The sequence below is a fragment of the Micromys minutus genome, assembly GCF_963924665.1.
Source record: "Micromys minutus genome assembly, chromosome: X".
NCBI classification, from domain to species: domain Eukaryota; kingdom Metazoa; phylum Chordata; class Mammalia; order Rodentia; family Muridae; genus Micromys; species Micromys minutus.
The window spans coordinates 15418425-15441471 of record NC_137970.1 but is presented as its reverse complement, the minus strand read 5'-3'; the positions used below and the strand labels follow the sequence as shown (position 1 = coordinate 15441471).

General features: G+C 39.5%; 1 protein-coding gene across 1 annotated transcript in view; it reads right to left on the bottom strand.

The window, feature by feature from the left end:
• The window catches only part of CCNB3 (cyclin B3), a gene marked incomplete at both ends in the record, with an annotated part of 41593 nt that extends 21307 nt beyond the window's left edge, over positions 1–20286 (bottom strand). The window contains 4 exons of the mRNA XM_080910887.1: positions 65–380; positions 16753–16865; positions 19069–19149; positions 20206–20286. Coding sequence (XP_080767013.1) covers positions 65–380; positions 16753–16865; positions 19069–19149; positions 20206–20286 — 591 coding nt within the window. The remainder of the gene's footprint in view (positions 1–64; positions 381–16752; positions 16866–19068; positions 19150–20205) is intronic.
• Between the last annotated feature and the right edge of the window lie 2761 nt (positions 20287–23047).

Sequence of the window (23047 nt, the reverse complement as noted above, 5' to 3'; positions counted from 1 at the left end):
ACAATAGCTTCTGGTGAAGCTGCATCTCTAAAATCAGGTACCTCTTATTCCCTAAGACTACTACCTCCTCAATGATGGTTACCTCTTCAGTTTTATCCTTCCTTTTAGAACTCATCAGCTCTGTATGAAACCCAGTGTAATATTTAGTCTTCTCCAGCAAGATTTGTGGCTTCTTCATTAGAAGTGTGTCCTGATGAAATGTACAACTCTTTAATGTCTTCATAAGGCATGTCTCTTCAGTAGCAGGCTCCTCATTTAAAATTAATTTCTTTTGAAAGACAGATGGTTCCTCAGTAGTTAGTGTTTTAGGCTTGTTGGATATATCCAGAATAAACTCTTTCTCCATGTTTGACAGTGAGGTAACTTGTCCCAACTTAGAACTGTAAATAAAACAAAGTCAGGGTAAGAAGGGTGTAACTACTAGTCCTTACCCACCATTTCATTCTGTTGCTATATTAACTAAAAGAAAAGAAATGAGCTTCAACTCCAAGACAGTGAAAAGGGTTAAAAAAAATAAGTCATACCAAATCAAGTTAGTACCACACAGTATAGTTTCTATTCCTACATCTTTACACTCTGTACTTTTCCCATGAAATCCATGTTATACTTTCTTACAAATAGTTTACTGCTATTATTTATAGACAATGTTCCTATTATAATACTACTTTGGATGCATTATCTGCATATGTATTTATTGCTCTTATTAGAAATAGTTATTTATCTTTGTCTATCAGCACCATGCCTCTGATAAAATGCAGGTTAAGATTATTACTGTTTGAGAGATGAAGATAATTAGAGATGAAGGCTGGTGATTAATATTGATGGTATCTAACATTCTCTGTACTAAGAAGTATTCAAAAGTTGTTTTTTCAAAGAAGGGAACAGAAAGACCAAAATTAAAATATACCACATATGTCAGATGTAAAGTTTTGTTTGGAATAGAATCCCAAGATTAATGAGTGAACAACGTAGTATGATCAAATCATGTGAAGAATAAAAGTTAAAATAAAAACTAAAGAGAAGTCAAACCACTATCCTGAACACGAGGGATAAATAAATGCCTCTAAAGACTACACAGCACATAATTCAATCTATACAAAATATACAGGGTGCTAGAGTATAGAGAAGCAGTTCTCAAATTGTGAGCTGTGACCCCTTGAGGGTTGAACAGCCTTTTCACATGATTCACCTAAGACATGGGTATTTACATCATGATTCATAACAGTAGCAAAATTATAGTTATGAGGTAGCAACAAAAATGATTTTATAGTTAAGGGGCACCACTACATGAGAGAAATGTATTAAAGAGTCGCAGCATTAGGGAGGTTGAGAACCACTGGTATTGGGAGAGCTGGACATTAAAGTTTGTTTTGAACATGTTAACATTTTTTAAGTTACACACTAATAATAACTCTAAAAATAATTAAACTACTGTATTATAAAAGATAACAATTAATTTAAATGAAATGCCTTATTAAGATTCTGCTCAGTAAAACAAATTGCCAGCCCTTCCTGATGAGGAAATTTACAATTCATCTCCAGGTCTTCAGATAGTCTAGGTATAATAAGGACATATATTGTCTGGGGTAAGCCTGTCAAGATTCAAATCCTGTGTTCTTATTTAGGACCTAGATAACCTCAGACAAATTAACTCAGTGCTTTGGGTTTCCTACCTATAAAATGAGGATAAAAGTAATAACCCTTTAATAAATTGGTTGTGAAGATTTGACAAAATAATATGCTTAATGACACTTAAAGGAATGTTAAGAACAGTTAAATAGCAATAAATTACATAATTTAGCTAAAATGAACAAACTTGTAGAAAGTCACAAACTACCAACACTCATTAAAGAAGATAATAGAAAATTAATTAGATGTATCATATAAAAAAACTGAGTTAACAACAGGCTCAGATGGCTTCATTGGTGAAGTCTATCAAAAAGTTAAAATGAGATTAAAACCAGTTCCTCACAAACTCTTTAAGAAAGGTGGAAACAGTTTCCAAATCACACTTAAGAAAGTGGTATTATCATTTCAAAAGAGCAATAGTATTACAGGACAATAAAACTAAATATTACCTCATATGTATATAAATGTAAAACTCCCCAACAAAATATTAGAATAACAAATGCAGAAATGCATTTTAAAGGATGATCCACCATAATCAAGTTGATGCCATCCCTAGTAGTGCAAAATTATTTTAACATTCAAAATTCAAATTTTATACTATACTAACAACAAAGATGATGTGAACATCAACAGAAATTACTTGACAAATTTAATACTTTTTCATAATGAAAATCACTCAGCAAACTAAATAGAAATGAGATTCTTGGGCTGGCATGATGACTTAGCAGAAAAAGCTGCTTGATGTTTGGCCTGATGACTTGAGCTCAATCCCTAGGATGAATGTATAAATACATAAATGCACACAAAATATGAAAAAATAAGGGATATGGTAGATACTAATTGGAATCAATACGTTGTGTATGGGTTTCTGTGTGCGTGGGACGGTGCACACGCACACACACATACACATTTAGACAAATGGAAAAGCAGACTAAAAGAAAGATGGGCAGACAACAGACAAATCAAAAGATGACAGATGGACAGAAAGACAATAGATAGAGTGATGAAAAGATAAGCAGATAACAGACAGACTGAAAAATTGCAGATAGATGAACAGACAACAGATGGATGGAATGACAGACAGACAACAGAAAGAGACTGAAGGATGGCAAATAGAAAATGAACAGATGACAGACTGATAGACAAGAAACAGACTGAAAGATGACAGACCAACAGACCCAAGATGAACATACTGACAGACATATGGACAGACAACAATCAGACTGGAAGATGATAGAAAGATGAACAGACAGATAACACAGAAAAACAGACAGACAGATAGACCAATGAACAGACAACAGACAGACTGACAGACTAATGGATAGATAGACTGATGAACATACAACAGACATACAGAAGGATGGATGGATAGAAAACAGACAGACTAAAAGATGATAACTGGACAGACAGATGAACAGAGAACATACTGACAAACGGATATAAAGATGAAAGGGCAAGAGACAGACTGAAAGATGACAGACAGAAAGATAGACAATAGACTAACAGACGACAGATGGACAGTCAGACAGACAGATGGACAGACAGAAAGATGGGCAGTGAGACAGATGGACTGTGAGACAGACAGATGGACAGACAGAGATATAAGCAATCAGACAGACAGATGGGCAGTCAGACAGACATATGGGCAGTCAGACAGACAGATGGACAGTCAGACAAGTGAACAGACATATAGATGGACACCCAGACAGATGGATAGTCAGACAGACAGATGGATAGGCACACAGACAGATGGACAGACAGACAGACGGACAGTCAGTCAGACAGATGGACAGATGCCCAGACAGATGGACAGACAGTCAGACAGATGGACAGTCAGACAAACAGTCAGACAGACAAACAGATGGACAGTCAGACAGACAGATGGGCAGTCAGACAAATTGACAGACACCCAGATAGATGGACAGTAAGACAGACAGATGTACATACATACAGACAGTCAGACAGAAAGACAAGACAGACAGATGGACAATCAGACAGTCGGACAGGCAGACAGACAGATGGACAGTCGGACAGACAGATGGACAGTCAGACAGACAGATGGACAGTCAGACAGTCAGACAGATGGACAGACAGATGGAGAGTCGGACAGACAGATAGACAGTCAGACAGACAGTCAGACACACAGACAGACAGATGGACAGTCAGACAGACAAGTGGGCAGACAGACAGATGGATAGATGCCCAGACAGACAGATGGACGGTCAGACAGACAGACAGACAGTCAGACAGACAGATGGACAGAGAGATGACAGTTAGACCGCCAGACAGTCAGACAGACAGACAGACAGACGGACAGTCATACAGATGGACAGTCAGACAGACAGATGGACAGACAGACAGACAAATGGATAAACACCCACACAGATGGACAGACAGATGGACAGTCAGACAGATAGATGAATGGATAGTTAGACAGACAGACAGATGGACAGACAGTTGGGCAGTCAGACAGACTGACAGACACCCAGACAGATGGACAGACAGACAGAAGTACATACATACATACAGACAGGACAGACAGACAGACAGATGGACAGACAGACAGACGGACAGTCAGACAGATGGACAGTCAGACAGACAGACAGTCAAGAAAGAGAGATGAACAATCAGACAGACAATCAAGACAGACAGATGGACAATCAGACAGTAAAGACAGACAGATGGACAGTCAGACAGACAGACAGACAGACAGACAAACAGATGGACAGATAGATGACAGTTAGACCACCAGACAGACAGTCAGACAGACAGACAGACGAACAGTCAGAGAGACAGATGGACAGTCAGACAGAGAGATGGACAGACACCGAGACAGATGGACAGTCAGACGGACAAGTGCACAGAGAGATATATGGATAGATGCCCAGACAGACAGACAGATGGACAGTCAGACAGATAAACAGTCAGACAGACAGTCAGACAGACAGATGGACAGACATCCAGACAGATGGACAGTCAGACAGACAAGTGGACAGACAGACAGATGGATAGATGCCCAGACAGACAGACAGATGGACAGATAGATGACAGTTAGACTGCCAGACAGACAGACAGATGGACAGTCAGACAGACAAACAGACAGACAGTCAGAAAGACAGATGGACAGTCAGACAGACAGTCAGACAGATGGACAGAGAGATGACAGTTAGACCGCCAGACAGTCAGACAGACAGACAGACAGACAGAGGGACAGTCAGACAGATGGACAGTCAGACAGACAGTCAGACAGATGGACAGAGAGATGACAGTTAGACCGCCAGACAGTCAGACAGACAGACAGACAGAAGGACAGTTAGACAGATGGACAGTCAGACAGACAGATGGACAGACAGACAGATAAATGGACAGATAGACAGATGGATAGATGCCCAGACAGACAGATGGACAGTCAGACAGACAGATGGACAGTCAGACAGACAGATGGACAGTCAGACAGACAAACAGACGGACAGTCAGAAAGACAGATGGACAGTCAGACAGACAGTCAGACAAATGGACAGAGAGATGACAGTTAGACTGCCAGACAGTCAGACAGACAGACAGACAGACAGACAAACAGACAGACAGACGGACAGTCAGACAGATGGACAGTCAGACAGACAGATGGACAGACAGACAAATGGACAGATAGACAGATGGATAGATGGCCAGACAGACAGATGGACAGTCAGACAGACAGATGGACAGACAGACAGACAGTCAGACAGACAGATGGACAGAGAGATGACAGACCGCCAGACAGTCAGACAGACAGACAGACAGACGGACAGTCAGACAGACAGATGGACAGAGAGATGACAGACCGCCAGTCAGACAGACAGACAGACAGACGGACAGTCAGACAGACAGATGGACAGTCAGACAGACAGATGGACAGTCAGACAGTCAGACAGACAGATGGACAGTCAGACAGACAAATGGACAGTCAGACAGACAAACAGACGGACAGTCAGAAAGACAGATGGACAGTCAGACAGACAGTCAGACAGATGGACAGAGAGATGACAGTTAGACCACCAGACAGACAGACAGACAGACAGACGGACAGACAGATGGACAGTCAGACAGACAGATGGACAGACAGACAGACAAATGGACAGATAGACAGATGGATAGATGCCCAGACAGACAGATGGACAGTCAGACAGACAGATGGACAGACAGACAGACAGTCAGACAGACAGATGGACAGAGAGATGACAGTTAGACCGCCAGACAGTCAGACAGACAGACAGACAGACGGACAGTCATTCAGACAGACAGATGGACAGAGAGATGACAGACCACCAGACAGTCAGTGAGACAGACAGACAGACAAACAGTCAGACAGACAGATGGACAGTCAGACAGACAGATGGACAGTCAGACAGTCAGACAGACAGATGGACAGAGAGATGACAGTTAGACCGCCAGTCAGACAGACAGACAGACAGACAGACGGACAGTCAGACAGACAGATGGACAGTCAGACAGACAGATGGACAGTCAGACAGATGGACAGAGAGATGACAGTTAGACCGCCAGACAGTCAGACAGACAGACAGACAGACGGACAGTCAGACAGATGGACAGTCAGACAGATGGATAAACACCCACACAGATGGACAGACAGATGGACAGTCAGACAGATAGATGAACGGACAGTCAGACAGACAGACAGACAGTTGGGCAGTCAGACAGACTGACAGACACCCAGACAGATGGGCAGACAGACAGAAGTACATACATACAGACAGACAGAAGGACAATCAGACAGACAGATGGACAGACAGACAGACGGACAGTCAGACAGATGCACAGTCAGACAGACAGACAGGCAAGAAAGAGAGATGGACAATCAGACAGACAGTCAAGACAGACAGATGGACAATCCGACAGACAGTCAAGACAGACGGACAATCAGACAGACAGTCAGACAGACAGACAGACAGATAGACAGACAGATGGACAGTCAGACAGACAGATGGACAGACACCCAGACAGATGGACAGTCAGAAAGACAGATGGACAGATGGACAGACACCCAGACAGATGGACAGTCAGAGAGACAAGTGGACAGACAGACAGATGGATAGATGCCTAGACAGACAGACAGATGGACAGTCAGATAGAAAGACAGACAGACAGACAAACAGATGGACAGATAGATGACAGTTAGACCGCCAGACAGTCAGTCAGACAGACAGACAGACAGAGAGACGGACAGTCAGACAGACAGATGGACAGTCAGACAGACAGTCAGATAGACAGACAGACAGTCAGACAGACAGATGGACAGTCAGACAGACAGATGGACAGACAGACAGATGGATAGATGCCCAGACAGACAGACAGATGGACAGTCAGACAGACAGATGGACAGAGAGATGACAGACCGCCAGACAGTCAGACAGACAGACGGACAGTCAGACAGACAGATGGACAGTCAGACAGACAGATGGACAGACACCCAGACAGAGGGACTGTCAGACAGACAAGTGGACAGACAGACAGATGGATAGATGCCCAGACACACACAGAGATGGACAGTCAGACAGACAGATGGACAGTCAGACAGACAGATGGACAGACAGACAGACAGTCAGACAGACAGATGGACAGAGAGATGACAGTTAGACCGCCAGACAGTCAGACAGACAGACAGACAGACAGACAGACTGACAATCAGACAGACAGATGGACAGTCAGACAGACAGATAGACAGACAGATAGACAGACACCCAGACAGATGGACAGTCAGACAGACAAGCTGACAGACAGACAGATGGATAGATGCCCAGACAGACAGATGGACAGTCAGACAGACAGATGAACAGTCAGACAGACAAGTGGACAGACAGACAGATGGATAGATGCCCAGACAGACAGACAGATGGACAGTCAGACAGACAGATGGAAAGTCAGACAGACAGATGGACAGACAGACAGACAGACAGTCAGACAGACAGATGGACAGAGAGATGACAGTTAGACCACCAGACAGTCAGACAGACAGACAGACAGACAGACAGACAGACGGACAGTGAGACAGACAGACGGACAGTCAGAAAGACAGATAGACAGACACCCAGACAGATGGACTGTCAGACAGGCAAGTGGACAGACAGACAGATGGATAGATGCCCAGACAGACAAACGGACAGTCAGACAGACAGATAAACAGTCAGACAGACTTATGGACAGACAGACAGACAGTCAGACAGACAGATGGACAGAGAGATGACAGTTAGACCGCCAGACAGTCAGACAGACAGACAGACAAACAGACGGACAATCAGACAGACAGATGGACAGTCAGACAGACAGACGGCAGTCAGAGATGAACAGTCAGACAGTCAGATGGACAGATGGACAGTCAGACAGACAAGTGGACAGACAGACAGATGGATAGATGCCCAGACAGACAGATGGACAGTCAGACAGACAGTCGGACAGATGGACAGACAGATGGACAGTCGAACAGACAGATGGGCAGTCAGACAGACAGATGGACAGTCAGACAGACAGTCAGATGGACAGTCAGACAGATGGACAGACAGATGGACAGACAGACAGATGGACAATCAGACACACAGTCGGACAGATGGATAGACAGACAGATGGACAGTCAGACAGACAAGTGGACAGATGGATAGACACCCAGACAGATGGACAGTCAGACAGACAAATGGATAAACACCCACACAGATGGACAGAGAGACAGATGGACAGTCAGACAGATAGATAAAAGGATAGTCAGACAAACGACAGACAGATGGACAGTCAGACAGACAGATGGACAGTCAGACAGACAGATGGGCAGTCAGACAGATTGACAGACACCCAGATAGATGGACAGACAGACAGAAGTACATACAGACAGACAGGTGGACAGACAGACAGACAGATGGACAGACAGACAGACAGACAGTCAGATAGACATATGGACAGTCAGACAGACAGACAGTCAAGAAAGAGAGATGGCCAATCAGACAGACAGTCAAGACAGACAGATGGACAATCAGACAGACAGTCGGACAGATAGATGGACAGTCATACAGACAGTCAGACAGACAGGTGGACAGTCAGACAGACAGATGGACAGATACCCAGACAGATGGACAGTCAGACAGAAAATTGGACAGACAGACAGATGGATAGATGCCCAGGCAGACAGACAGATGGACAGTCAGACAGACAAGTGGACAGACAGATGGATAGATGCCCAGACAGACAGATGGACAGTCAGACAGACAGACAGACAGATAAACAGACAGACAGATAGAGAGTCAGACAGACAGATGGACAGACAGACAGACAGACAGACAGATGACAGTCAGACCGCCAGACAGTCAGACAGACAGACAGACAGATGGACAGTCAGACAGACAGACGGCAGTCAGAGATGAACAGTCAGACAGTCAGATGGACAGATGGACAGTCAGACAGACAAGTGGACAGACAGACAGATGGATAGATGCCCAGACAGACAGATGGACAGTCAGACAGACAGATAAACAGACAGACGGATAGAGAGTCAGACAGACAGATGGACATACAGACAGACAGACAGACAGATGACAGTCAGACCGCCAGACAGTCAGACAGACAGACAGACAGACGGACAGTCAGACAGACAGATGGACAGACAGATAGACAGACACCCAGACAGATGGACAGTCAGACAGACAAGCTGACAGACAGACAGATGGATAGATGCCCAGACAGACAGACAGATGGACAGTCAGACAGACAGATGGACAGACAGACAGGCAGACAGACAGTCAGACAGACATATGGACAGAGAGATGACAGTTAGACCGCCAGACAGACAGTCAGACAGTCAGACAGACAGACGGCAGTCAGAGAGATGAACAGTCAGACAGATAGATATATAGTCAGACAAACTGACAGACAACAGATGACAGAGGGGTGGACAAACAGATGGACAGACAACAGGTAGACAGGACAGAGAGAAAGACCATGAATTCTAGTAGAAGTGGTTGAGAGGGTACATGAAAAGTTTGGGAAGAAAGGCTAGCAAAGATGTAGTGTACTCATGAATGAAATCCTCAAATACAAATACATCTGAAGAAAAAATTGGGCTCTTGAACCTGGCAAAAGACATCTATAGAACTCTAAAGTTTAAGTCACATTTAATAGTGACAGAATAATTTCTTCTATCTAATATCAGTTAAAAGCAAGAATGACAAACTGTTGGTGTGTCTACATTTTACCAACATTCTAGCTAAGGCAGTTAGGTAATAAAATTAAATAAAGGCATCCCTATTAGAAAGGAATAGTCAAAATTATCTATATTACCACATAAGATTATTTATATATATGGTAAAAAAATAAATGTATATTTATATAAGATATATATATATCATAATGAATCCACACAAAATAGTTATAACTAATGGATAAATTAAGCAAGATATGAAGAAAACCAGAGGATCACAAGCAGAAGAATAAAAATAGAACTTTATCTATCACACTGCACATAAATTATACTCAAGTTCATCAAAGGCCTCAATTTGAAACCTAAAACACTTCTTCTCAGCACCTCACAGCACCTTCTGGAAAATTGACCACATAATTGGACACAGAACAAGCCTCAATCGATACAAGAAGATCGAAATACTCCCATGCATTCTTTCAGATCACCATGGTAAAAGGCTGGTCTTTAATAACAACAAAGACAACAAAAAACCCATATACACATGGAAACTAAACAATGCTCTATTAAACGATAGCAGGGTCAAAGAAGAAATAAAGAAAGAAGTTAAGGATTTTCTAGAATTCAAGGAAAATGAAAACACAACATACCCAAACCTATGGGATGCAATGAAAGCAGTACTGAGAGGAAAACTCAATAGCTCTGAGTGCTTCCAAAAAGAAACTGGAGAGAGCTTACACAAGCAACCTGACAGCACAGTTGAAAGCTCTGGAACAAAAGGAAGCAGATACACCCAAGAGGAGTAGACAGCAAGAAATAATCAAAATTAGGGCAGAAATAGACCAAATAGAAACAAAAAGAACCATTGAAAGAGTCAACAAAACCAACAGCTGGTTCTTTGAAAAAATTAACAAGATTGATAAACCCTTAGGCAGACTAACTAGAGGGCAAAGAGAGAGTATACAGATTAACAAAATCAGAAAGGAAAGTGGAGAAATAATGACGGAAACTGAGGAAATTCAAGAAATCATCAGATCCTACTACAAAAGCCTTTACTCAACAAAGCTGGAAAATCTGGAGGAAATGGATGAATTCCTAGACAGATACAAGATACCAAAGTTAAACCAGGATCAGGTAAACCATCTAAATAATCCCATAACACCCAAAGAAATAGAAGCAATCATCAAAAACCTCCCAACCAAAAACAGCCCAGGTCCAGATGGGTTCAGTGCAGAGTTTTATCAAACATTTATTTACCACAAAATACCAATACTCTCCAAACTATTCCACAAGATAGAATCCGATGGAACACTACCTAACTCATTTTTTTGAGGCTACAATAACCCTCGTTCCTAAACCACACAAAGACCCTACAAGGAAAGAGAACTTCAGACCAATCTCACTTATGAACATTGATGCAAAAATACTCAACAAAATCCTTGCAAACTGAATCCAAGAACACATCAAAAAGATCATTCACCATGATCAAGTAGGCATCATCCCTGGGATGCAGGGCTGGCTTAACATAAGGAAATCCATCAATGTAATCCACCATATAAACAAACTCAAAGAACAAAATCACATGGTCATCTCACTAGATGCTGAGAAAGCATTTGACAAAATTCAACACCCCTTCATGTTAAAAGTCCTGGAAAGAACAGGAATCCAAGGCCCATACCAAAACATAATAAAAGCAATATACAGCAAACCAATAGCCAACATCAAACTTAACAGTGGGAAACGTGAAGCAATCCCACTAAAATCAGGGACTCGACAAGGCTGCCCACTCTCCCCCTACCTATTCAACATAGTACTGGAAGTCCTGGCTGGAGCAATTAGACAGCAAAAGGAGATCAAGGGGATACAAATTGGAAAGGAAGAAGTAAAAACATCACTATTTGCAGATGACATGATAGTGTACTTAAGTGACCCCACAATTTCCACCAGAGAACTCCAACAGCTGATAAACAAGTTCAGCAAAGTGGCTGGATACAAAATTAACTCGAACAAATCAGTAGCCTTCCTATATTCAAAGGACAAACATGTGGAGAAAGAAATTAGGGAAAAGGTACCCTTCACAATCGTCACAAAAACTATGAAATACCTTGGTGTGACTCTAATTAAGCAAGTGAAGGACCTGTATGACAAGAGCTTCAAACCTCTAAAGAAAGAAATGGAGGAAGATCTCAGAAAATGGAAAGATCTCCCATGCTCATGGATCAGAAGGATCAACATTTTAAAAATGGCCATCTTACCAAAAGCAATCTACAGATTCAATGCAATCCCCATCAAAATTCCAATCCAGTTCTTCATTGAGTTGGAAAGAGCAATGTGCAATTTCATCTGGAATAACAAAAGACCTAGAATAACAAAATCTATCCTCAACAACAAGAAAACATCTGCGGGAATCACTATCCCTGACCTCAAGCTATATTACAAGGCAATTGTGCTGAAAACTGCACGGTATTAGTACAGAAATAGGCACGCGGATCAATGGAATAGAATAGATGATCCAGAAATGAGTCCTCATGTATATGGTCACCTGATTTTTGACAAAGGAGGTGTAAATATTCAATGGAAAAAGAACAGCCTATTCAACAAATGGTGCTGGTCCAACTGGCACTCAGCATGCAGAAGAATGAAAATAGACCCTTTCTTATCTCCTTGTACAAAGCTCAAGTGCAAATGGATCAAAGATCTCCACATTAAACCAGGTACACTGAAACTATTAGATGAGAAAGTAGGGAAAACCTTAGAACTCATAGGTGCAGGAAAAAATTTCCTGAACAGTACAACAATGGCTCGAGCTCTAAGGTCAAAGTTTGACAAATGGGACTTAATGAGATTGCAAAGCTTCTGTAAGGCTAAGGACACTGTCAAGAAAACAAAATGGCAGCCAACAGAGTGGGAAAAATTCTTTACCAACCCCACATCTGATAGAGGCCTAATATCCAAGGTATACAAAAACTCAAAAAGCTAGACACCAGAGAATTAAGCAAACCTATTAAAAAATGGGGTACAGACTTAAACAAAAAGTTCTCAATCGAGGAACACCGAATGGCCGAGAAACATCTGAGGAATTGCTCAACATCCTTAGCCATCAGGGAAATGCAAATCAAAACAACCCTGAGATTCCACCTCACACCAGTCAGATTGGCAAAGGTCCAAAACTCAGATGACAACAGATGCTGGCGAGGATGTGGAGAAAGAGGAACACTTCTCTACTGCTGGTGGGGTTGTAAACTGATACAACTACTCTGGAAATCAGTCTAGTGATTCCTCAGAAAAATGGACATAGTACTACCTGAAGACCCAGCTATTCCACTTCTGGGCATTTATCCCAGAGACACTCCAACATACAACAAAGATACATGCACCACAATGTTCATTGCAGCTCTATTTATAATAGCCAGAGTTGGAAAGAACCCAGATGTCCTTCAGTAGATGAATGGATACAAAAAGTGTGGTATATTTAAACAATGGAGTACTACTCAGCTATCAGAAACAATGACTTAACGAAATTCTTAAGAAAATGGCTGCATCTAGAGAATATCATCCTGAGTGAGATAACCCAGTCACAAAAGAACAGACATAATATGCAGTCACTGATAGTGGGATACTAACCCCAGAAAGCTCTGAACACCCCAGAAACAACTCACAGACTGTGTGAAGTTCAACAAAAAAAGAATATATTGTAATTAAAATAGAACTGTATAACATCCCTTTTTCCTCCCTACAGCTCCTCCTAGTCTCTCTCCTATCCCCTCAAATTAATAGCCTCTTTTCCTCTATTATTGTTACATATATACATATGTATATGTATATGTACCCACAAATACTTAATTACAACCTTAAAATATATTCATATACTTTTATGCAAAAATGCTGAAAATTTATACATTTATCTTTGTTTTTTAAAATAAAGTAAAAAAAAGAAACCTAAAACACTTAAAAACTTCTAAAAGAAACATCAACTCTACCTTATAGGATATAGGAGTAGTAAAGTACTTTATGAATAGGACTATACTTGCTCAGGGATTAAAGCCAACAACTGACAATTGGGACTTCATAAAACTTAAAGCTTCTTCACAGCTTAGGAAACAATCAACCAAAAAAAGAAGGCTCAAGAGTGGAAGAAACTCTTTGCCAGCTACACATTTGACAGAGGATTTATATACAAAATACATAAAGAATGTTTAAAAGTCAGAAAAATAGGTTATGAAGCAAAACAAAGGGTTCTCAACTGAAAAAAATAAAATTTTCTAAGAAATATCTCTAAGTGTTTATCATCTGTGGCAATTAGGAAAATACAGACTAAAACAACATGGACATTTCATCTCACTCTAGTCAGATTAATAGTAATTGACCATAAATGCTGGCTGTAGAGGAAGAGGAACCCTTATTCATTATTGGTGGGAATGCAAACTAGAGCAGCCAATCTAGAAATCAGAATGGAAAAACCTCAAAAAGCTAAAAATAAGTGCACCATATGACCCAGCTGTGCCACTCCTTTGACCAACACACTGTACATCCTACTCCATAGATCTTTCTCAGTTATGTCATTGTTTCTCTATTCAAAATTGGTTGGAAATATTAAAATATCTCATAGTCCTTCAACAATAATAATAAAACAACAATAAATAATGAAAAATGTCGTATGTGTACAATACTATCCATTCTAAGTGTAGAATACCATCTAGCTGTAAAGAAAAGACTGAAATCATGAAATTTTCAGGAAAATGGATGAAACTGGAAAATATTGTGTTGATTAAGGAAACTCAGACCCCCCCCCCCAAGTGCTGCATGTTTTCTATCATCTGGGCTTCATAGCTCCATATTATTATCAGATAATAACCTGCAGTAACCACAGAAAAGTGAAAAAAAGATCATTGGTGGTGAGGACAGAGGGGGAATAGCAGGATACAAGTAATATGAAGGGAAAATGGAATAACAGGGAGGGGTGTAAGGAGATCAATACAGAAGGCAAAGAGGGAGGAGAGACAAATACCATTAAGGATATTTACAAAAGCCTTAAGAAGTCATATTATTTTATATTTGCCCAAGATTACATATAAAACATGTGAGAAAAAATATAAAGAGAGAGTTATACTACTTTCATTGATGATGTTCTCTCCTCTAGCAGACAATAAATCAGGCATGTGAAACCTTCTTCTAAATTGTTGGTTAGGGGAGTCTAATACACTCCCAAAACAATATAGGCTACTGCTATTACACTTGGCTGTCTCCCAGAAGCTGAAGACACCACATATGTAGGACACAAGATTTGAAGAATTCGGGGTGCATCTGGCCTCAAAGCTTTCTCCCTGAAATCTAGCTTTCATAGTACCTGAAGTTGTCATATAAGCTGCGAAAGGAGGGAAGCAATCATAGTCTTACCTAGCTATGATACTTTTAAACCACAACAATGACAAGCATCGCAAAATACCCCTAAAGGTACAACAGTGACATTCCTATCTTACTGGTAACCAACAGCTGTCTAATTAGACTTAAGGCCATCCACCTCTACAGAAGAAAACAACACCTGCTCCTGGAAACCTATCCAACCTTCCAGGGCTAGTGAGGTATTGATATTAGAGAAGAACTATTACTGGTGCTTAACTAAACCAGCATAATCTCTAACTTCATTCTAAAATGTATTCTTATACCTACAGATAAGTATGATTCCCACCCTTCATCAAAGAAGCTTTACTTTGCAGCAGATGGAGAGCATCAGAGAAAACATGAATGGTCAAGATGCAGAAAGAAAATGATCACAGGTGTCTATACCCAGTTGCTATATGTATTACACAAGAATTAATTATAATAAAGAGAAACCCTTAAAGGAGAGGGGAGGAACCAAAGGGTAATGAAATACGCGTGACATGATAGCAGAAGCGGAGACTAAGCTGGTTACGTAAGAAGGAACCAGCATGAAATACATGGGGAACAAAGGAGGGTAATGGGCAAGGCTGATGAATTAGAACAAAACATAGCTACACAGAGGCATGAGGGAGCCATGGAAATCTCATTACTTTGTATGTTAGCTAAAAACTCAAATTTAAAAACACCCTTGATATGGCAACTGTAAATGTCCTAGCACATCTGAAGATTTAGAAGAGAGAAAGAACAAATAATTCTGATAGAAAGGAGTCCACATTTTTTTGTAAAGTGACAGACCATAAGTATATACCATGCATAGTGGCCCACACTTGTAATCCCAAAGTATGCAAGGCTCAGGCAGGAGGATCATGAGTTCAAGGCTAATGTGGGTTACATACTAAAACAGAGTCTCAAAGAAAATCTAAAAATATTTGATTTCATGATAATCCTGTGCTAGCAATGGAAATATAACATACATTGTATAAAGCCATGAATGTAGCTGTATATGTTTAATAAAATTTTATTGCTAGCCAAAATAAGGAGAACTAAGAAAAAGACCTCAGTTTTTAAGTCTTCTTCTAGCAAATGGTTTCCTAGGGGGTAAATTATTTTTTCTAACCTACTTATATAATTTATAATAAGTGGAAGGCACATGTTTGGTGTATACAGAGAAAATTGCCCTCCAATAGCAAGAGGAATATGTTTCTCCTAAAGCTTCTAAGTAGATAAGCACCTTCTGTGTTATCAGCTAGCCGCTAAGATCTCATGAAAAGTTAGGTTTACTCCATGCTCTCCCACATTAAATAGGGGTTCAATTACATATACAACCTCATCCAATTCTGCAATGATAGCATTTTCAATATGTACAAACACACACAACCCATGGAAAAAGAAAACAAGAAGAGAGGACTGGAATGCCAGCAACCACAGACAGTCTTCCAGCATCCAAAGGTAATACGACAGTCACCACTTCGCCTCACTAAAATTATTTTTAATCAAGACAAAAATGATGTCATAGCCTCTCCTTTATCGTATGAGACAATGCCTGCTGAGTCTTCTCTTACCTTTTTATTTTTCTCTGAGTAATTTCACTAACTTCCTTTTTTGTCCTTTTGGAAACATGGCTTTTAAGCTCTATGTTATCTTCCTTTGACTGGACACACTGACCACGAGATGCCTAAAAAGAAACAAAAACATTAAAGTAAGAGAACCACATGTTATTCAATACATGGTTCTTACAAGAAAGTCATGGCATGTTCCCAATCCTAGACAGTTTATTTGGATGTTCCCAGGGGTCACAATCTAAAAATTTCATAACAGATATGGCACTGGTCCACCAACCACAGTGGGAGCTACACTAAGCAATCAGTATGATAATACTGGTACATATCAACAAAATAGCAGCCAGAAGTGTTCCCAAGAGATGCAGGATATAGTTCTGATTTCCATACCAGGGATTCTGTCTTGTGGATAACTAACAAGTTCTTATGTTCTGATTTAAAATGTACAGAGGAGGCAGGAAACATGATAAAATCTACTGTCAAATTTTGCTGAGAACAACTAACTACTCAGGGTAAACCTCTAGCACAAATCTGCTTATGACCCGGCCACCTCATTTTGTCAAGTGGTATTTATTCAATATTTGTTTCAAGAATCTACCCTACACTAATCCTGACTAGTCTATTAAACAGTAGGAAAAATCACAAATCTGAATAATGTCAGTAAAATGTAGACTTAAAAGTTATACCTTTAAAATGAAACAAATGAGCCAAATTATATTTCAAATACATACTATTAATATAATCACACTAAATGAAAAAAACAAAAAATACAAAAAACAAGTGATCTAAGTAATTTATAAGTACATTACTGGGCTATATATCCTTAGTCAGGATGGGTTTCCACAGAGTGGATATAATGAAAAAATATGAAACATGCTTAATAGCTTTGTTTTGTGACATAAATATAGAAGAGTTGCTTTGTATAGAATCGCTGCATTACAGTGCTGAGTGAATGCATTGATGTTTTTACCTCATGCCCTAATATGAGAGGTAAAAGGGAATTTTTTTTTGCCTTTCTGTCATTTGAAGATACAGAAAATTGCATTATGGTTAATGAGCCTGAATCAAATACCAAATCCACTGTGATCTTTGTTTTAAATTTCTTAGCTCCTAAAACTATAACTAATGAATTTCTAATTATTAGAAATAATAGAGAGATCAATGAGTAAAAATACTCACTACTCTTTCAGAGCACCTGGGTTAGATTCCAAGTGCCAACATGGCAGCTCATAACTGCCTGTAATTATACTTCCAGGGTATGTGACAACCTCCCCCTTCTTGCCTCTGCAGACACCATGAAAGTGAAATGCCTATACACATATAAATAAATAAATAACATTTAAAAATCATATTTGTATATGTTATTATTCATAGTTTCTTGTAGCAGTCCAAATGCACAAAAATAGCTCCTCTCATTCCACATGCTCCTATCAGGGATTCTATATGAGAAGGACCAAGGGTAGTTACACTAAGACAGATTTTTCTTCTGTTTGTGTATCTATCATATTTCAGTCAAGTTACTAGTTTAACAGAATAAGAAATTAACCTAAAATTATAGGTATAAATATATGTATGTATGTACATACATATATATTGCTGAAATTATCGAAAATTAACATATGTGTTATAATCTGCATGAAAAACAGATTGTTTTAGCAGGGACTCAAAGTGGACAAGTGTGCTTATACAACTATTCTCAAGCATGATCTGACAGAGGTATTTTAACAGGCACAAAATTACTTCACATATAAAACTACTTTGCTGTAGTCTAAGTAAAGTAGACTTAAAATCCTATGTTGGTTCTCATCTGTCAAGTATAGATGCTTGTAGTATCTATTCTTCGGAGTTTTAACAAGATTACATGTGTTGATACAAGGAAAACTCCATAGATTAATTACTCAAGACATCATAACTATTCATTAGGTATCAGTTATTATGATTTTCTAAGACAGCGACTCCTTTTGTCCTGCTTTTTGCATTAAATTACCAACATTCTATTATTTCTGATTTTTCCTAATACCTTAACCTTATTCAAAGTTAGGTGACTCTTTTGGGCATACCTAGACAGTGAACTCATACATTCTAGTTGTTGGGTCAAAAACATGCCCCTAAAACTCCTAGGTATGAACCATTTGCCTCTGCTGGCTTCTGCTACACACCACATTTGACTCCAAAATTTAAAGTCCATCTCTTCAGCTTCAGTTTTTCCCCTCTACCGATAGAGTCAGAGTCCGCTGGTAAAATGGAAAGGTCCCTCAAGGCAAAGAACATCCCAGGCGTCTATAAAACTATAGGAAAGAACAGGGTTAGAATACTCACATTAGTGACATCTTCAAATGCTGATCTCTTTTTTATTGTGCCTTGAGATGAAGTTGATGCTGTGTGGTTACTCTTTCCAATCTATGAAAATAAGAATCAAATGAGCATGGACAATTATGAACTTTGGGTCACATTCAGGGTGTGGAAAAACTCCACCATGTCCAAGTAACTGTGATATGTATAATAAATCCTATGAGCTACAGTAAAATATTTTAGTATCCAGAGATGGTTAAACAGTTCCTGAAGATTATAGTCACTGATAATAGGGACATGAAGAGATTGCATGGTCTTCAGTAAAACAATTCTAAATGACTAAAACAGCTTGGTGAAACTGATTTATTCTTCTCCCCCTCTCCTTCTCACAGTTATGGTTATACTATCCAGGATTAAACAGCATCACAAGGAGTAGTGAGTCTTTCTATAGGAATACCTCTAAGTAAGTTAGTTTTAAAACAAAAGTAATTAAGTGTCTCTTATACTAAGTGAACTTTAATACATATTCAATTAGGGACAAACCTATGTACTAGTCCAGATTCAGCTCAATATATTTTTTTAAAAATATTGACCTTGGAAGAGTCACGTAATCTCTGAGACTCTAATTTTCTCATCAGTAAAATTGGAATTATAACCTACCGTACAGTCATTATGGATTACAATAGAGGATATACTTTGAAAAGTGTTTTCGTTGTAATTGTGCTAAAGATTGAACCCAGAGTCTTGCATAGCCTAAGCAATATTTTCAGTCTATATAAATTGTAAAGGGAAAGAAAAAGTACTTTAAAACTATGTAGTCCTGAATGTTTGTAAATATCACATGAAAATGACCTTTATTTCATCCATACATATTTAAATATGAGTAGAATTTATAATTTTTGCTTAAGTTATTTGGCGAAGACAAATGGGATAGAACCTAAGGCCTTGCATATGATAGGTAAGAGCTTTTCCCTGAACAAAATCTCCAATTCTAGCTCCATTTTCCAACGTGCTGGTACTCTTCAACTATAAGAATTGCTAGAAATCCCCACTTCCTCTCATTAATACAGACATCATAAAAATTCAGAGGTACAGATAAGCACTAAACCAGTGCATAAAGAGACTATGTGAGATGCTATTGGGAGTGATAATTTGCTTTTTAACCTTTTCAGATTGCTGTTCTTCTCTGGATGTGATCTTGTCAGACTGAGCTTTCTCAGTCTCCAGTTTGGATCCTTGTGGCATCTTTAAGCAGCTTCAGCTTTCACCAAGGCTGAGCTGCAATCAGAAAGAAATGCTTTAAAATACCATTCACCAGAAATATCACAGATTTTTGTAGATACTCTTAAGAAAACTTAGTTTCTCTATCACATCTCTAGGAAAATGTGTACCTTAAGACTTTGTATATCTAAACACAGAACGTCATTCCATCACAGTTAACCCTGAGAAAATGACATTCACAGCATAGACTTCAACTACCTCACCTACAGAGGAGAAGTAAATATACCTGTCTTTATCTATAGAGTCTGTTGATTAGGTAAGGCAAGCCACCCACTATAAGGGCTGTGGCCTGGCATGCACAACTTTACATAAGAGTTGTGCACTGAAACCATAAAATACATGACAGCTCATATAGACTGGTTACTGGCTGTTAGACTTGGTATTTTTGGAGTCCTGGTCACAGAAATCATGACTCGATACAAAAATACAGGAGGATGACTGCAAGACTATACCCAAAGCCAACACTCAATTAGAAAATACTATAATCTAGTTCTATGGCTAAGTACCTTGTGAAGATACTAAGGTAAGAAAGTGAATAGAAAAAGAGTAGAAGTAAATAAATTATTGAAAGTAATTTGTGATAAGAATTTAAGTCACTACATCCCTCAGGACAGTTCTAGCTTTGCCAATCATACTATAGGATTTTAGTTTATATTCTAGAGGGTTCTTTTAGTTTGTGAATCCTCAATAGTTATGATATATACATATGCACCTTACAAGCAGCTACATTCCTACTACAAGTAATCATTTATTTGCTATATAAGAGATCCTATTAACTCTGATAGCGCTGCTGCCCTCCCAAACCCACTCGCACCCAATTTCCATTTTATAGCACCACATAAATTAAGTGAATGACTACTGCAAATAAGCAACACAGATTACCAAGTGTTTTCTAAAGTACTATAAAGTCTCAAAAACATTTCAAAGAACTGAAAGGATGTTTGTGTGAAGAGGTAGAATGGGAGCAGCTTTTAGAGTTTGAGCAATCAGGCTTCTAAATTAGCTAACTTTACCATCTCCTAGTCTCAGAGAATCTCGTTTGCAAAACAACTATAATGCTACTAACATAAAAAATAGTCATGTAGTTCAAATATAAATCTGTATGTACAAAGGATACATAGTAGGTGCTCAATAGATGGTAAGTCCTACTCCCCTCTCAAATCTAAACCATTTTTTAAAAATAGCATTCCCCAAAACTTGGCAAACCAGCAATAAAGTTACATTGGCTGCACCTATCTTATAGCATGTTGTATGAAATCATTTATACCACTATCATTATTCTTGTTTCAAATACATTTCAATGGCTTACCAGAGTCTTATGTTATGAAACCTGTACCTTTACCCTTTAAAGGGAAAGATGAAAGATGAAACATGAAGTCAAGGAACTAGAACAGTCTCCATTGATGATTACAGATTAAAGCCCCAGAGGAAAATAAAACTATGCAGATGATGGCAATACTCGTTACCCAGAATACAAAGAAAGCATCTGCTTTGTGAGATACATACACCAACTTAGGCAAACTAATATCCCAGCCACCAAGGACAGACAGAGGAGAAAGGGGGACTGCCACTCCCTAAGACAATCTTTTATAAATGGATGTTTTGGGGCTGGGGAGATGGTTCCATGGGTAAAGGCGTTGCTCTGCAAAAATAAGGACCTGAGTTTGGATCCACATTATAAAGGCGTTGCTCTGCAAGAATGAGGACCTGAATTTGGATCCACATTACTCATGTAAAATCCTTCCATGACAGTACATGCCTATAACTCCAGAAGTAGAAGAGGAACGTGGAGACAGATGGATCTCTCACACTCCTTGGCTACCCAGTCTAAACAGTCTGTGAGTTCCACGTTCACTGAGATACCTTGTTTCAAAAATAAAGTGGAGATCAATTAAGGAAGGTGCTTAAACATCTCCCCCCCCCCATCTCTATCTCTCTTTCTCCTTCCCATTCCCCACCTTCTCTCTTTCTCTTTCTCTGTACATGTGTAAAAAGAGAAAATAAAAACCATGAAAGGGCATTCTTGATTTTTACCACTCACAAAACCTCAGACTTTACTTACAGAAAAGAAGTCAGAATACTTTCATTTCTCCTGATTTTCCATCTCCCTAATTTTATGCTGATAACTGTGGGATTCTCTCTACTGGGCATTCTAACCCACACCAGGGTAGCAGAGTGAGTATCTGATCAAAACAAACCAGAGGGATGAGTAACAATATCATTTTATATCAAAGATAGTTGCACGCAGCAGAGCACTGGAAAGAATGCTCAGCCCAGTGTCAGTGAAAGCAGAACTGGGGTAAATAACTGCTTAGTGTTGATCTCTGACCCTGTCAGTTTTTTGAGGACACCGGGCAATATAAACGTTAATTTTTCAACTAATAAAACAAGGCAACAGACCACAGCTGCCCCCATATTCTAAGAGTGAACAATGAATGACGTGAGGCATTACCAACACCTGAGAGCTTTACAAAAGCTGCAGCAACCAAACAACATCTCCAAGTAATGCATATGTGATTTAAAGTTTAAGAGGATCTGGACGCTCTGCTCTGCTGTCCCTTGGACTGTTCACTTCAATGGCTCTAAGTGAGTCTTAGCAGAAGACATCCCTAGGAAAACCAAAGCTGAAGAGGGCTGAAGAAGAGTCAGCAGAAATAAAAGGGATAACAAGAGAGAAGACAAGTTTCTACCCTTTAATCTGCAGTTCAGAAAACATTTTCAAGTA